The 18729-nt window shown below is 43.4% G+C and overlaps 1 protein-coding gene across 2 annotated transcripts in view; it reads right to left on the reverse strand.

Annotated features, from left to right (window-relative positions):
* The window catches only part of LOC147904846 (NF-kappa-B inhibitor-like protein), a 104016-nt gene that overhangs the window by 727 nt on the left and 84560 nt on the right, over positions 1 to 18729 (reverse strand). For both annotated transcript variants that reach the window (XM_087395836.1, XM_087395828.1), the window contains exon 8: positions 193 to 349. In XM_087395836.1, coding sequence (XP_087251962.1) covers positions 193 to 349 — 157 coding nt within the window. The remainder of the gene's footprint in view (positions 1 to 192; positions 350 to 18729) is intronic.

Consider the following 18729-nt stretch of genomic DNA (forward strand, 5'->3'; position numbering starts at 1 on the left):
GATAGTGGAATTTACTGATGAACACAAATGAAAAGGCGATCCTTAATATATAACAGACAAGTTGTGATGGGAAAGTAGTCATCCTGCTTTGCATTTGTCGCAAAATTGATACTTTAAAAAAAAAACTGATTCTGATTGTTGCTCAGTGGGGAAGCGCACTGCTTTGCTGAACTTAGAAGTTACAAGAGATACCTGCAAAGTGATATGAATATCAGTGGCTTGTTGCACTATTATCCATAATCCAAAAAGTGAAGCTGGAATAACGAGCCGAGGGGAGGAGAGTGCAAGGCTGGTCCCATAGAAAGTCTTTTCAAATGTATCCTGAACATCTGTGCTTCGAATTCCGATCCTGGGAATATGCCAATTCACAACTGACTTAACATTTGAACAATACGCCAGTCTCTCTCTCTCTCTCTAACTCAAGAGAATAAAATTAATCTCCTGTGTCAATCTAAAAAATCCAATGGCACAACAGTTTGGATATCAGATAATTTACCCAAGCTCAACTCAAGCAATGACCTGCTGAGCTGGAAAAAGTGAAGAGCTGGAAAAACAGGGATATGGCATGCATCTATCAAAGAACTCAAAGTAAGACCAAGAATGATCGGTCTATAACTGATGTAAACCTATAATAGACATGAAGTTTGGTTTTGATTTCTTTGTACGAGTGTTGGAAAGTAGGAATGATTCCATGGAGATGCCTTGAGCACTCTCATGTTGGATTTTGGCTTTATGATGTATTTATTGGTCACAGAGATCATTCTGGTCTTCCATGTGAGTGACGGATCTGCACTTTATGTGATATGAACAAAAAATGCATTCCACATCACAGACATGAAAAATAAGATATTTGAAACAATGTTTAAAGAATAATGTAACCTTCTCATTAAAGGACGTTTGTAAGCAAGAAATACCTACCAAGAAAGCATAAAAAGTAAGCATGTTTGAACTAAAATGTTGCTCTATGATTATATCTAGAGTCTTTGAACTCTTAGACCTTAGCATGTTATCACTCTTAATGCAAAAAAAATCTTCACAAACAAAGTATCCTGTTGCTTGTCGTTTGATATGTATACGATAGACCATTTATCGAGCAAAACTTTATGACAAAAACTATTCTTTGAGAAAATCTTGCAAGTTTTTCTAAGATATGACTAAGGAAAGAAAGTGCCCCCAAACGGTGACATATGTCATTGTGTGCTAGGACAAATCATTAATTGAATATCAAACCAATCGATATAGTTTGTCAAACAGACTTCCCCATTCAAGGTTCAAGCAATTCCATAAGGAAAGAGTCTTATCTTAAGGAGTATATGCAAAAAGAGTCATTCATAGATTCCAAACTCCAGCTTCTAGACATAAGAACAAAACAATACTTGGGTACTTAATGAGTTATGGGCTGTTCATAGAGTCATTTTAGCACCTTGCCTCTAGATGGTCTTGCCTTCAATGGCTCAAAGTGAAGCCCTATAATATAAATCTCCATGTATGTCTCCACGTATTGTGCCTTGTCATTTTAACTACTCCCATGGTATCTAGATTAGTTGAGTCTAGTACTTGTTCTTATGCATATACGCATCCCAAGCACTCTCCTCAAGCTGCTAAAGCATGAATTGATGCATTGCAGCTAAATGGATAGGAGTGGTCTTGGCCCACTCAGAGATTTCTTGGCCCACCCAAATCAGTGATGCATGGCGATTTTTCTCTCGAGATCCAACAACATACAAATCGGCTCATGCAAGTGCAGAGGAGAGCACAGGACGGCCCATCAGAGCCCAACCAAAGGATAACCACGGACTTTTTCTCCGGTGACCCAAGCCAAAGGCAGTAGCGGCAGTGTCACAAGATACGTTTCTAGATTTTGGCAGGTGTTTCGCCTAGAAACGCGTAAAAATATTGTATTTTATGTATATTATATATGCTTCATAAATAATACTGCATCTAGGCTTTAGCAAGGAAGCGTAGAGTAGAGAGTTTAGCAAGGGAGTAGAGTAGAGGGCTTAGCAAGGGGGTAGAGGGCTTAGGCAGCAGGCTGGAGTAGAGGCTGGAGCATGGAGTAGAGGCTGGAGTAGAGGGCTTAGGCTGGGTAGAGTAGAGGGTTTGGCAAGAAAATAGAATAGAGGGCTTAGGCTAGGTAGAGTAGAGTGTTTTGAAGCCAACAGAGCAAGCAAGGGAGAGGCGAATCGAATTGGTGCAGAAAACCTGTATAAATAATATATTTTGTACCCAGGACATTTCACCCTAAATGCCACGTTTTGCACGTTTCTATGAAACGTTTAGGGCAGAAATGTTTCTACACGTTTCGGATGCCCGAAATGGGTTTTCTGGTCACACTGAATAGCAGACGAGACGTAGTAGAAACCCGGAGAGCATGACTCCACAAATTTGACCTCAGGTGGACTCTCACATGAGGACTGCAGACATCTCCTCTCTACTGTTTGATGGCTTGGGGAGAAAGATCAATGGAGTGACAATGAGCTACCTCCTGGAGATTAAAGAGGGAGGGACTGGGATAGACTGATTAGGTTGAGGACCAGCAATATTCCATTACTAATTTTCTTCCTCAACGACGCCAGTCCTGACCACACCTAGAGTTGCTGATGACCGAGATCATCTCATCTATCCTCAACCAACCGGTGAAATTCGTCCCACAGACAACATAGAGAGGTCCCATCATCCGGATGGATAGTTGTCAGATGAAGGATGGCCAAGGACCTCCCCTCGTTATCCTTTGCATTTGGGTATTCTCCCACAAACGACAGCACAATATATTTATTTTCTTATCTCAGACAATGGCTTTGGGCGTGGGTGCCCGTTTTTATTGGCCCCACCCCTTAGCTTTCATTGTATCTGGCTTTTTACAACTCATAGCCCCTTTGGTTTTTCGAAGACATTAATAAACTCCCTCCATCCCTCCGTCCCACCCTCCCTCCCTCCCTCCCTCCCTCTCTCTCACACCCACCCACCCCCCCCCACACACACACTTAACTTTTTTTGGGTGAAAACTTTGAATGCTTTATATTACAAGGTGGCATCCCAAAATTGGGAAGCTGAAAGATACATAGCTGGAAAATACATCAAGAGAAAATCTCAGTGCAGATCATACTCTATATAGTGAGTTCGCACGCAATCAAAAAGAGATTACTGCAAAGAGCAATAGACTCTATGGTTCCTATCTTTCCAGAGAGTCCAAAGTACCCAATAACGAAACCCAGGAAAAGAACAAGTCAAACTCCGCTTGGCAAGGATAAATCCCAAAAAGACAGAAGAACCTGCCGAAAGTAGTATGAGGAAAGCGTAATTGCAATCTCTACTAAAGAATGCCGATGAAGTCACATGTGTCAGGGCAACGCCATAAAATATGAGAAACACTCTTTGGGTGCCAAGCAACGATGACAAATAGCTAGAGCAATACGCCGGCATGAGAGCAAGAGTCCAGAAGGAAAAACCTCAGATAGGATGCGCCAAAAAAAGTCTGTTTTTGTCAAAGAGGAAGCTTGGAATGCCAAATCTGCCTCAAGCATCGTCGCCACCATTTGACTGGATGAGTCAATCCCCACATTTGATTTGCTCGAGTTGACACGCAAGGTGGAGGCAATATAGCTTTATATAAAGAGGACACTGTAATGTGAGACAGCTTCAAAGGATGAATGGATCAATTAAATGGCATAAGAGTCCAATCCTGAAACTTGTCTTGGAGTTCTAGAGGCGGAACTGGCTGAAAAGAGTGGAGCATACGAGTAATAGCCTGCCATACAAGGCGATAATGCATCCCCAAGCCATATTTTCCAGCAGCCAATGGAAATGATAAAAGAGTCCCATCATCATGAATGACATCAGCCACAAAGGAGATCCCTTTTGAATTAAGGAAATATGATCGTCTGGGCTCCTACAATGCCAACGGTGGAGGGAAAGCTCGGGACCAATAAATACTTTCAGCTCTCAAAGAATTCCCCTATAAGGAGTCATGTCCATGCCAAGCCAAATGCGAGAGACGATGTTTCCAATCCAAAAGCATTTGAGAGACGAGAAGGCAACCACAGAGTTTGCCTTCAATCCTTCCTAAGAGAAAATCCCACTGAGTAAGCCTCCAATAGCCAAAAGCAGGGGTGGTGATTTGAAGAAGCAAAAAACACATCATAACAGTTCAAGGGTGATCCTCATGCAGGAATTGGAGCATCATTTTTCCCTTATGAGCAAGAATATGCACATGAATATTCAATCCCCCATGCATTTTTGGCAACCATGACTGCTGTAAAGAAAGTAAGTGCAAGCTTTTCTTGCCATGTTTTGAACACCAAAAAATCTCCATAACAGTAGACATAAAGGAAGTAAGATCAGCCTTGGTAAAGAAGATCAAAGGCAAATAAAATTGGATATATGCCACCAAGATAGATTGAGCAATTCGGAGCCGAACATGTAGAGGCCAAGTAGCCAAGTGCCAATATTCAAGCTTCTTTTTTAGTTTTGCAAGGACCCAATCAATCTGTTGACAACGAGTAATCGTCCAGAGTGAAGCAGGGATGCCTCTCACCGATACTTTGTGGGATCTCTATTGATGAGACCACGACTTTCATTGACCGCACTCATGACCAAGATGCAAAGGCACTCATGACGGATGAGACCATGACAGATGCAAAGGCACTCCTAACCAAGATGGAGTTCAACCTCACCTTCGAGGCTGAGTGGCTAGTGGGAAGGGATGACGCACCTACAAGGCCACTGATTATTAAATTCAGGCATGCCATGGATAGATCCACCTTCATGAGTATGAGAGCCACGCTGAAGGGGAACCAAAACATACCTGGATGATGATCTTACACTTTTGCAGCAAGAGCATCGAAGAGAGGGGATGATACGTGTCATAGCAGCCAGAGAAGAAGGAAGGTAGGCTGTCTACGGAGACGAGAAAGTCATAATCCGAAAAAGGAAGGAAAGAGGAGAGAAAATAGGTGAGAAAAGCACATGACAATGCCCAAGCCATGGGGTGAGGGAACAACATGGATTGAAGATGGCGGTATGGAATTGCAATGGCACCCTATCGTCCGATCCGAGGGGCCTATTGGAGACTTACACCGACAGAAAGATGATATTCTACGCCGAGACGCATGAGCGCCTTGAACGGGGACTACACAGTCACGGGATACATTTGGCAGTCAGCCTTCAGAAAGCAAACAGGGAGGAGAGAGAGTGGGATACAAGTTTTTGGACGGGTAGCAAGCCTATTTAGATCACACCTGAGGCCACTTGTCTCTATGATGTGGAAGGAGGAGCATGCACAACATATGTGGATACGATTCCAGCCACCTAATACGAGACCTCTCTTTATTGCAGTATGCTATTTTCCCCAAAAACATCATCATATGTGCATGAGGTCACTACAGAGAGTCACGTCCCATATGAGACCATACATGAGGACATTGTGGAGTTTTCTAGACATGTAGAGGTGCTCCTCCTTGGTGACGTCAATGCGCTCACAAGGAACAAACAAGTGGAGCTGCTTGACTTTGAGTCAGATCCCCTCCAGGTACCTTAGGTAGACCCACTAGAGCTCATGATAGTGAGACACTCAGAGGATGCACCACATGTGACAGGGTATGTGAGGCATCTATTCGAGATGGGACCAGGGAGCCATACATGACCTGATCATATACAATGGTCTTCAGCTATGGCCATTGTCTGGAGGGCTTACATGTTTCCCACGTGGAGGGGGTAGTAGTACTGTAGACTACTTGATGGGTTCACTGACTTTTATGACACAGGTACAGGATTTCTTAGTTCCTCCCCCCCTCTTGACGTCGACCACTCATACTTGTCATTTAATGTCTTAATTACACTACCAGACATAGTACGTGATCCACCTACTCCCACTCAAGTCCGAGTGCATTTTGATCATGCCCTTGATTATACATGAGTCACTTGTGCCACGGGCTAGCGACCCCCATGAGAGATGATGTAGACCTCGCTTTTGCCTCGAATACACTAGTGTCAGTGATTCATGATGCCGCCACCAGATCATTCCCCACCACCGATCTACAACTCGTCCCACAACAGTTGGGAAGATGCCACGGAACCCATGGTTTGACGACAAGTGCTGGGAAATGAGATCCTACCTCGTACGGGAGCAGGCTTTAGAGCACTTGACAAGATCTAAGGCACAACGGATTTCATAACATCTGGCACGGTGCCAGAGGCGAGCGTTCCTCTCTCATAGGATGGATGAGGTGATACGATCTTTTCATGGAGGCGATCCCACCTTTGCATGGGGGCTCTTATCCGAAGGGAAGCCACCTACCTATCACATATCCAAATGTCTGGCACACCTATGCAACATTCCTTTGCCCCACCCTTGTGTAAGATGTGCCCCGGTTGCATATCGTGAAGACTGGCCCGGCAAAGATTGTCCCTAAGTAGGTGAAGGACTGTACAATCTCCACTGGCTCTCCTTAGTAGATGAAGATGTGTCGATGAATGGCCAGCCAAAAACCGACATTGGTCTTGCGAAGGTTAACTGTCAGATCCCTCTCTCTGCAAAACACCTCTAGGGCATCTAGATGCCTCTGTAGGGCTGCCGTGGAGGAGGATAGAAGGACTATGTCATCTGCGTACAATAGTATATGTATCATCACGTCGGCCAACCACGATCCTTGGCCTCCTAGGCAGTCATGAATGTCGTAATCTCATCAATATATAGCCCAGATAGTGTCGGTGAGAGAAGGCATCCTTGCTTCACCCCTATCGTGCTCTCGACATAACCTGACAGGCCTCCAGGGACATCTGGAATCTGCATGTCTTGCAGCCGTCTGATTATGCGAGCTCGTTCAAAGGTAGACTCTCTGGTGTCAAAGGCCCTCCAAAAGTCTACGGTGCATGCATACACTTTCTGGGATATCAATCCTACCTCCTCAATGACTGCCTGCAAGTTTGACAGAGAGGATATCCAGATGGATCATCTCCCCTCCTATCAGCACAGGTTGGATACTCCTGATCCCCTGATCCCACGAGATGAGATCAATCCTATTATCGGTCTGATCTACTCCAGATTTATACGTCACAGACTTGGGAAGAGAACCAGGAGCTCCCCACCAAGACCATGTTCTACTACAGCCACTTCTTGAGAGTTTCAGAGGATGGAGTGAGCATCATACCCCAGTATCTAGAGGACAAACAAGTCTCACATGTCCTTAGTATTGCTATTGGACAGATGCAGGTCTCATCCCATCAGTTGAGGATTGAGACACCCAGGGAGCAGAGGATTTGCAGATTGTGCACTTTGGGGGAGCTAGAGACGGAGGAGCTCATAGCGGCTTGTATGAGCATGTGTCACTCTGATATTGTACTTTGTCTCATAGGCCTGTGAGGCCTCCTAAAGAGGTTGATACATCTCTCTCTCTCTCTCTCTCTCTCTCTCTCTCTCTCTCTCATGCACTCACATGCACACGCCCTACTCCACCACCTCCACTCTCTTAACCATAGCACAACTGTAGGAGGCCATCAAAACACTAGAGAATGGCAAATCCAAGAATCACGAGGGCCTTCGATAAACTATCTAGCTTTTTAATGAGGCCTTCTATAAAGGCCTCCCATGGCTGGACCATTAATACTAATATTCCAATCTAGAAAGAAACAGACCCTATCGACACCGATAACTATCAGACCATTATGGTAGACCATCCGTGGCCAAGGTGTATGGGTATGCACTAGAGATATACATTAGTGAGCATGCAAAGGGAGAAGGTATGAGGGTCACTCCTCAACTGTCTTAATTATCAATAAGGAAACAAAATGTTTGCTTCTTCCCAATGAAAAACATCTAACGTGTATCCTACAAATCTGCGTGAAACAAGTCCAAGGCCTGTGCCCCGGAGGATCTACATATCTGAGGCAGGTCTGCCCTGCCATGTTCAGAGACAGTTCGGGGCTCTTGCAGCCTGGTTGTGTACCACGTGGCACCCCTTTTGAGGCACCTAGTTCAGGCCAGTGTGGGGAGCCTGTGTGCCCACCCTTGGAGCTGTAGACCCACCCCTTGGAGGCCTTTTATAGGAAGAGGTGGGTCGACCTGCTGGTTGGCCACCTAGCCTAGCCTGGTCAACCACTGTGTGGCAACCCTTGATAGGACACGAGAGGGGGGAAGAAGGGAAGGGGCCGGGGGGGGGGCAGTGTGTGGAGTGCCTATATATAGACCCCCTCCCTCACTTTTCAGTGGAGCATCACTCGAGCATTTTCTCAAAGGGTTTGCCCAGCAGTTCTTGGGCCTTTTCCTGAGATCCCTTGCAGTCTCTCCTTTCAGTTCAGTGTGCCTTGTTTGGTTTGCTCTCTCTATTTCTGTTCAGTTCCGCTGCACTTCTCACCTAGTATTAGAGCCACGGTTGGCTAGAGACCTAAGACGTGGAGGGAGCGGGGAGCTTGGAGCCAGCAAACTGAGAGGAGTTTTAGGGCTGCTGTTCAGAGGTGTCCTTGAGGAAAGTGCAGACGTGTGGACCATTCGGGTGTCAAGGAGTGAGTGCTTTCTTTGAAGGATGTTTTCAGATTCGAAAGGAGGCGTTTTCGAGGGATACGACAGTGAAGGTGTGAAGGTACTTAGGCCCCAAGCCTCTTCATCATCTTTTCCAGCCCTCTCCTCTCTTTCTCCATCAATCCTCTTCTCTACCTTCTTTCCTATCCACTCTCTAATCCCGTTCGACTCTCTCTTCACTCCGACATGTCTACCCTGGCTGAGATGGTGGAGAGCAAGGCAAAAATTCCAGTTCCGCCCACCTTTCCGATCGACCATCAATTGGATGGCCTCAATTACGGTGTCTGGCACATCATGATTGAGTCTGTGTTGCAATCGTATGATTTGGCAGACTTCATATTGGTGAGAGTTGACAGGCATGATCCCCTTATGTCCAACCTAGGGATCCTGCAGTAGAAGAAGGCCGAGACCATGTCTTAGCGGTGGGACCGTCTTATTGTAAGGGTAAGTCGTTCATATTGCTAAACTATACTACTCAGGTGACTAATCATGTAAAGCATATGATAGTGGCCAAAAGTATTTGGGAACATTTCGTGTCCTTGTACAATTGAACCTCTCCTATGAAGAGGGTCATTTTGGAAGTCCAGATGAGATTGTTGGATCTCATGAAGTCTTCATTGATGTGGGAGCACATCAACAAGTTATAGGAACTTCAAGAAGTGATCTCCATGCAGGGAAGCAGAAATCATCCGAGGACATAGCCATAACATTGCTGTCCCACCTGTCTTCTCAGTACTCTGCATTCTATTCGTCCTAAATAACCAATGGAAGGATGAAGAGACATTCACTCAGAGGCTTTGATAGCTGAGCAGAAGGGAAGAAAAAGAAGATGACAGCTTAGGAAAGGAAAGCATTAAAGGCTTCACATACCTGTCACCATTGTGGCTAGAAAGGTCACTACTGGGCGCAAGGTCCTTAGAGGATTAGTAAGGGGACCATTGAGTAGAAGGAAGGTTCTACGGCCATCACATCTATTGTACCATCCTTCTAGTAGCATGAGGCAGGATGCGCTACCAGCAGGCCTTCTGGGTCCAGATCGAGAATTGCTTGCTTGACTGTGGTAGCGGGACTTACGAAACAGGTGCAATGGTGAAGAGGTCTTTCTTTGAGGCAAGCTTTCAAGCACGACCTCGAGCCACGAGGAGTTGTTCTTGCGGACTTAGGTGGCAATATGTATACCAGTTTGTTATATTTTGGACGTAATGACCTGACAGACTCAGAGGGGGTTGACAAAATATGAAAAGGGGAGAGGAGAAGAGTGAAGATGAGGAGAGAGGAAACAAATAGAGAGCACACCACAAATGACTAACTGTACACTAGATTTAGTTAAAAATGTAGAATATATACAAATCCATTTAGGGTTCGGGTTAGGGTTAGGACATCTAACCCTTTCCTTTATAGCACTCTATATGTGTTAGTGCTATACACATGTACTAACATGATGTTAAGTGTGGTCTCTCAACACCTTCCCTCAAGATCAACATCATGAAGTAGGCCTTTCCTCAAGATGATGATTATGAGGAATTGAAGAAGGAATGAGCATTATATTCCATCACACCCCTTTAATAGGACTGTCCTTCCTCTGCGTCAAACCAAGAGCTTGTCTGTGTTTCTCGAAAAGCTCTTTACCAAGTGGTTTAGTAAAGATGTCTGTAACATTCTCTTTGCTGTCACAATGCTGCAGTGTGATGTCAGCAAGTAATACTCTTTCTCTGATGAAGTGCTCTTTGACATCAATGTGCTTTGTACTAGAGTGATATACTGAATTCTTGGCCAATGCTTGAGCAGATTGATTATCACAGTATATTGTTGTTGGCTTTGATTCATCAAAATAATCTGTTTCTGACAATAGTCTTTTGAGCCATATAGCCTCACATGCACCTGTAGTGAGTGCCCTATATTCTGCTTCAGTCGAAGACAAAGAAACAATTGGCTGATTGTTTGACAACCATGATACAGCACCTTGACCAAGGAAAAATGCATATCCCTGTGTCGATCTCCTGGTCTCATGATCTCCAGCATAGTTACTGTCCCAGTATCCATGCAACCTTGGATGACTTCTTCTATATTCTATCCCAAACTATCTTGTATCTCTGATGTATCTCAAGACTCTTTTGGCTGAATTCCAGTGAGACTGTTTTGAATTTGCCATAAACTGTGCTAGTGATCTTACTGCATAACAGATATCTAGCCATGTGATAGTCAGATATATAAGAGATCCGATGAGCTGCCTGTAGTATTTGTCATTGACTGTAGGCTTTTCTGACTCTTAAGTTTCAAACTCTGTTCCATGGGAGTGGCTGCAATCTTGCAATCTGCCATATGAAACTTCTTGAGGAGACTGTCAATAGGATGAGATTTAGGTAAGGTGATGACATAGAAAATGTTGTGTGTCAAGTTAATAAGCAGGCGGCATGGATATTACCACATCATCTTCTTCCATGCTACAACATCTACCATGACTTTTATTAACCAAGAAGCTATAATTTGTCTTGGTTTTCTAAGATATTAGTATCATTTACCCATCCTCCAAGTGTGTGAGCCACATTATGGAGCTAGCCAACTACTTAGAGTTAAGGGATTAATCATCCCAAACTCATAGATAAGCCGCAAATTAGGTGGAATCTGTGCTAATGTATGCATGTTGAAGTAACCTATGATATAAGAGGTGAGCCCACTTAACTAGTGGCAGGTATGCATGCTTGATTATTGGACAAGTAAATATGTGATTGCTACGTAGGTCACTAAGTTCCACATAAACCATCTTCATAATGAAAAATGAATCTTATTGTGTTGAATATGCTTGCCTATCCTATCATTCCTCATGAAGCATTTTCCCTTGCATACTCTATAGTTTTAGGTCTCTCCTTCATTGCTTTCATACATAGATAGTTTTCATAGCTAGATTCTCTAGGTATCTATCCATTTCTACTTCTCAAATCATTCCTTCTTCTCGTCGATGTTTCTAGCTATGCATCTTGATGACAAAATATGAAGAGGGGAGAGGGGAAGAGTGGAGATGAGGAGAGAGGGCACAGCTAGAGAGCACACCACAAATGACTAATTGTACACTAGATTTAGTTGAAAATGTAGAATATATACAAACCCATTTAGGGTTAGGGTTAGGATTAGGGGATCTAACCCTTTCCTTTATAGCACTCTATAAGGTTAGTGCTATGCACATATGATCACATGATGGTGCTATGCACACGTGATCATATGATGTTGAGCGTGAACTCTCAACACCTTCCCTCAAGATCAACATCATGAAGTAGGCCTTCCCTCAAGATGGTGATTCTGGGGAATCGAAGAAGGACTGAACATTACATTCCATCACATTTCTTTAATGGGAATGTCCTTCCTCTACGTCAAACCAAGAGCTAGTTGGTGTTTCTCGAATAGCTCTTTACCGAGTGGTTTGGTAAAGATGTTTGCAACATTCTCTTTGCTATCACAATGCTACAGTATGATGTCACCAAGTAACACTCTTTCTCTGATGAAGTGCTCTCTGACATCAATGTGCTTTGTCCTAGAGTGATATACTGGATTCTTGGCCAATGCTTGAGCCAATTGATTATCACAGTATATTGTTGTTGGCTTTGACTCATCAAAGTGATCTATTTCTGCCAATAGTCTTCTGAGCCATATAGCCTCACATGCACCTGTAGTGAGTGCTCTATACTGCTTCAGTCGAAGACAAAGAAACAGTTGGCTGTTTGTTTGACAACCATGATATAGCACCTTGACCAAGGAAAAATGCATATCCCTGTGTCGATCTCCTGGTCTCAGAATCTCCGGCATGGTCACTGTCACAATATCCATGCAACCGTGGATGACTTCCTCTATATTCTATCCCAAACTATCTTGTACCTCTAATGTATCTCAAGACTCTTTTGGCTGCATTCCAGTGAGACTGTTTTGGATTTGCCATAAACTGTGCTAGTAAGCTTACTGCATAACAAATATCTGGCCGAGTGATAGTCAGATATATAAGAGATCCGATGAGCTGCCTTTAGTACCTGTCATTGACTGTAGGCTTTTCTGAATCTTTAGTAAGTTTCAAACTCTGTTTCATGGGAGTAGCTGCAATCTTGCAATCTGCCATATGAAACTTCTTCAAGAGACTGTCAACATACTTGAGTTGACTCATGAATGTGCTATGTGAATCTCTCCAGAACTCAATACCAAGACAATAGTGCATAAATCCAAGATCTTTCATGTCAAACTCTGCAAATAAGTCTTGTTTCAATTTCTTGATGAAGCTATCCTTGATTTCAGATCACAATCAGATCATCTACGTACAAAAGTACAATAGTAATGTCTTTCCCTTGAACTTTATAGAGGAGAGTATGATCTGCATTGGATTTCATGTATCCCAGATCAGCAAAATACTTGTCGATTCTGCTGTATCAACTTCTGGGTGCTTGCTTTAAGCCATAGAGACTTTTCTCAAGATGACAAACATGATTCTCCTTTCTTGGTTCAACATAATCTGCTGGTTGTTGCATGTAGACTTCCTCGTCTAGGTAACCATTGAGAACTGCCATCTGCTGAGTGTCGCTAGTGATATCAAGAACTGTCATCATGTACGTGGACATATGCTATGCAACTAAATATGCGTAGATGCCCAATGCGTAGATTGTGTCCGGTGAATGCTTCAAAAGGTGTCATACCTTGAATCGGTTCGATCGGAAGCCAATTAAGCAAGTAGTTTGTAGTGGCTATTGCTTCTGCCCAATATTGATTCGAAAGATGCTTCTCACTAAGCATTGCTCTAGCACTGTCTACTAAAGTATCATTCTTCCTTTCAGCTCTTGCATTCTGCTGAGGAGTATCTGCACAAGTGAATTGTCTTCGAATGCCGTGACTTTTGCAAAAGTTTATGAATGCTGAAGACATGTATTCACCTCCTCTATCTGATCTCATGACTTTGAACTTTCTGCCTATTTGGTTTTCTACCATGACTTTGAATTCTTGAAATCTGAAAAAGTCTTCAAATTTCTCTTTAAAGTAGACCCAATAATATCTATTGTAGTCGTCGATGAAAGTCAAGTAGTAAAGTGAACCATTGATGCTGCGGGTCTGGGCATATCCCCATATATCTGTATGTATCAAATCAAGAATACCTCGTGCTCGAGAGGTACTTCTGTCGAAATTGGTTCTCTTTTGTTTACCGAAGCAGCATGCTTCGCAAACTTTTCCAAGAAACTATAGCTTTGGAATCCTCATAGCCATATTCTGATTCCTGAGATCTATTAAGCTCTTGAAATTGACATGTCCATATCTTTTGTACCATTTTACGGATAGTGGCATCGGTTGCGATTAAGTTGACATGGCATGTAAATCTGGTACTCTAGCTAGCATTCTCTACAAGCGTCCTTCCTTGACTTCTTTTCCTACTAGCTAAAATCCTTTGGATTTGTCTCTGATAGTGCATTCATCTCCATCGGAGATGACTCGGTAGTTGTGCTCCGTCATTTGACCTACTGATGAGATTCTTGCTAAGCTTCGGAACATAAAGTAAATATTTCACCAATTCTTTCGTACCAATGAAATTGTTCATAGGGATAATGCATGTCTCTTGAGCTGGATTCGATGTATTTTTAACTGTGTAGATGACATTCTTTTGATCTTCTAATGGTTTCATCTTTGTGAATCATTCCTGATGATTTGTCATATGAGATGATGCACCGCTGTCGATGTACCAAGGATCCAGATCTACTTGGTCGACTTGAGAACTGAAACCCTCTTTTGAATTGCAATTAGTGTCTAGGTACGCTCTATCGGTATTCTACATTTTCTCATTTGCAAGAAACATATTTCCATGTTCATATGCATCATGACTGTGACTAGAATGTCCACCACGATTATTTCCTCTTCCGCAAAAATTTCCTCGATTGTTGCTGGATTGACCGCCTTGGTCGTACCGCTTCTTGCGGCAATCTCTTTTATAGTGTCCAAACTTATGACAGTAGTTGCACTGGATGTTTGACACATTGGTGGATGCATTCCCTCATCCTTGTAATCTTCCTCAATTGGAATGATTTCCTCTTGATATTGATGCTGATTCTGATTCTGATTCTGACTTTGATGCTGATTTTGTTGCTGATGATGACCACCTCTCTGAAATGATCTGCCTCTGCCTTTGCTTCTATATGAAGCTGTGAATGCCTGATCATTAGAATGACCTTTGCGTGCATGAATGGCCTGAGTCATGATTTCTTCACCAAGTAGCACTGACTGAAGTTCTTTCAGTGTCGGAATATGCCATTAAATGACAATACTCTGAACTAGATTCTCCTATACCTCTCCTAGTCCATTCAGGATGACTTGAACCATTTCTGTGGGATTCATAGTCTCTCTTGCTGCTACGAGTTGATTGTTATAATCTCTAATCCTGAGTATGTAAGTATGACAGGTTTCACTGCTGTTACGGAAACTCTAGTTGATTTGGTTTCTCAGTGTGAGAATTCCTGTAAGTGTTCTTGGACTCGTAGAGAGCTGCGAACATATCCCATGCTTCTTTTGATGTCTTGACTGTGTTGAGCTGTCCTAGCACAACATCTTGCACATTCTGCTTGATCAGATGATATGTATACTTATCTTTCTTGTCCCATTCTGCCTATACTCGGGCAATGGCAGGATCTGCTACACGTGCAAAAACTGTTGGTGTAGCTGGAGATCCCGCTGCTGGTGTTGTGACAACAGGTGGAGTAGAGGTACTATTGACTAGACCGTCCAATGGTCTAGGTGCAGATCCATCAACATACTCCCATTTATCCTGAAGTACAAGAATGGTCTCCATTTGGTATTTCCATGTGACGTAATTGGAGTTGTCTAACTTAGCAGATGCCTCCAGATTGAGGTTGCTAGTCATAGACATGGAGCAAGAAATGTACTCAAAGTATTTGTGAAATCACTATCTGAATTAACTGCAAAACACTCACTGTGACAAGTGAAATCTGAACTCTCGGTGAAGGTAGAACTGCAATATATATAATCCGATCTGCTACAAGGCTTATGGCAAATAATGCCAAGAATAGTCAAGAGGCTTTACAAGGTTGGAATAAAGTCCACAATGCCGTGAAATTGCCAAATAGGCTTTACAATGATGGCATGTGTGTGTGAAATCAAATCATGTGCTATCTGTCCACAGATCAATTGAACACTCTGAAGTCTGCTCACTGAACTAATGAACGTCAGGTTTCAGGTAATGTGATGATGTGAAACCGTATGTGAGCGTAGGGACTGACTCCGAGTAGAAACTAGTCGAAAATTTTGGGCATGGCTTAGATTGGCAACTTGGAGAAATTCAAATCGTCTCCTTTATGGCGATCTAGTCTACTTTGATCTACATCTATACCAACCGTCGATTGATGAAAAGAACAGCAAATAATTTCTTTTTCTTTTGTTCTTTTTGCGTGCTGGGTCAAATGCGTCGATGTAGAGGCTGATGTGTGTGTAGGAAGTGGATTTGTCGACGAGGCTCAAAAGTGAGTGATACTTGCGTCGAAATGTGTGTGTGATGCGAGCATGAAAAAGCGAGCGATTTTCCTTTTCGAAGCACCCTCAAATTCTTCTTGGATCAAGAGATACGGCTTGATCTAGGTGAAGGAGCAAGTGCAAATGTGCTCAATGATGATGTGGCAGTCAGGGGATCACATGCAGTGACTGTGCCTATGAAGAGGTGTGCCAGTGAAGCACTGTGTGATGATGTGGTAGGCAGGTGCACATGTAGTGTGCCTGGTAGGGGTGTAGTGTGCCTGCAAGGGGCAATGTTGAATGGACAACTGAGGTGATAGTTGACTGACCTCACCCAAGGTCAGATTGATCCAACCATGGTCACGTTAACTAACGCAAGGTCATGTTGACTAGGGTCTCAGTTGATGACGTGGCAATCACAATTGAGGTGGCAGGTGATGTGGCATATGACGTGTTAGTGGTGACGTGGCACTGACACCTAGACTAGTGACGTGGCACTGACACCTAGACTGCTGACATGGCAAGCAACTACCACGTGGTAGATAAGGTAAGCTGACGTAAGATGATGTGGCAATGGTGCCACGTGTTAACTTCTGATGAAGCTGACGGGCAGATAGGACTGCTACGTGTCTGGTGATGTGGTGGAGAGGACGGCTACGTGGTAGATAAGATAGCCCACGTGTCCTATCTTACTTGGGTCATGTGTCACAAGGGCAGCCACCCTTGTGATGATCAAAATGATTGGAATCTTAAAAGATCCTGTCGCTGGTCTTGGCCGTGGAAGCAAGCTCAGCGAAGTTGCTGTATTGGTGTTGCAGTTTGAAGAGGTCGCTGCAGCCGGGAGCAGGTCTGGAGGAGTCGCCTCGTAGAAGCTTGCTGGAGGCTGTTGTGCAAAGTCGTCTGCCATGAGTGCTTTGGAGCTGTTTGCAGTTGGCATTGCATGCGGGCCGTTTGCTGACTGTAGTCACCCGTGGAGGAGCACTTTGTTGTAGGAGAAGATTGATAGGCATTGAAGGATGGCCGCTGGAGTCGCTGTGAGCGGGCTGTGTGCCCACTCTTGGAGCTATAGACCCGCCCCTTGGAGGCCTTTTAGGGGGGGGGGGCGGGGGGGTTCTATATAGGCCCCCACCCTCATCTCAATGGAGCATCACTTGAACATTTTATCAGAGGTTTTGCCCAGCAGTTCTTGGGCATTTTCCTGAGATCCCTTGCAGTCTCTCCTTATCGCCTTTCAGTTCAGTGTCTTGTTTGGTTTGCTCTCTCCATTTCTGTTCAGTTCCGCTGCACTTCTCACTTATCTATCACCCTTGATATGGCACACCACATATAGAGATCACCAACCCCCACCACATCAATCGATGCAGGTACAAGATATCCTCATATCTCACCGTAGGACACACCATGATAGGCACTCCTAGAATGTCGAGTCACAAACTCCGAAGCTTAGTTTATACTTCTGGACTTTTTTTCTTTTCTTTTGTGGATTTTGGGCTTTGGATTTTAGTATAGCACTCAGCAAGGACCTCAGGGAGCGCTTGCACTAGCCCATTGCGGCTTGTATGAGGAACTAATTTTCGTTTACTTTGTCTCATAGGCCCATGGAGCCAAAAGAAGTTAATATATATCCCACTCTCTCTCTCTCTCATATGTATTAGGGTCACCAAGGAATTAATAACACCACATCATCTGCCCCCCCTCTTTCGCTCTATCTCCCCAAAATATACGTGCATGATAACCATATTGATGGAGGCAAAACTTTTTCCTAATCAAAGTAGAGCACAGACCAATTAGACCCTACCATCTCCAAGAACCATTCTCAGAACATTTCTCAATTCTTTGAATTCAGATTGAGAGTCTTGCCAACTGTTGAACTTATCTTTTTACATATAAAAGGATGTCTTGCCAAAGTCACAAAAAATGTGTTTCTGTTTCAGGACTCCTTGAACACATAATCATTTCGTGCCATGAAACGTTTGAGAAGGGTAGGTGTTTCACTGATTTATACATGCATACATGCATATATGTGTTATAAACATCTAAATTGCAGTTTAATTGTGTCTCTCCAGGATAAATATTTTTGTTCTTGAGACAAAAATTGAACATGTTTCTGGGGCTGGGGTTTTGGGACAGGGGGAAAGGAAAGCTAAGACATTTGTGGCCATTCATAATTTCATTATGTTTATTCTTAGCTAGCTGAACTACAAGGATTAACAAGGTTAGCACAAACTAGTTCTTGCAATCTTGGTACAAACTTGAAACTGAAATTGTACAAGTGCATAGACACAGAGACATAGTCGTGTAAATATGATGTTTATCCTGAGTCCAATATTATTTTAGCAGCCCAGCTCACTTATATGTAAAGCCATTGCATGCACATTATTTCACCAACCCCAATGTCACTCAAACGGGGAGACCTATTCGTCTCCAGTGTTGCAGGCAAGCACATTCACACACATTCTGATCATTTCAACCCTCCAACCCTTTTCGAAGACTGCATGATCATCCATATAGACAAATGCCTGGTAATCATGCTATCCACAAGACGAACAATCTTCTATTGCAAGTGCATCCGAGATGGAATTTACCTTTGTAAGTCTAGAATATATCCAATCATACAAAATTAGATTTTTTGATGTTCTAAAGTCCAAAATGCATCCAAGCCGGTTGACGCTTTATTTCTATCTTTTCACAAACAATAATGTATTTACCTAACCAAACTTATCTAGGTAAGA

Source organism: Dipteris shenzhenensis, chromosome 2 (assembly GCF_047967505.1).
Source record: "Dipteris shenzhenensis isolate YYH24624 ecotype China chromosome 2, Dip_SZ_1.0, whole genome shotgun sequence".
Lineage (NCBI taxonomy): Eukaryota > Viridiplantae > Streptophyta > Polypodiopsida > Gleicheniales > Dipteridaceae > Dipteris > Dipteris shenzhenensis.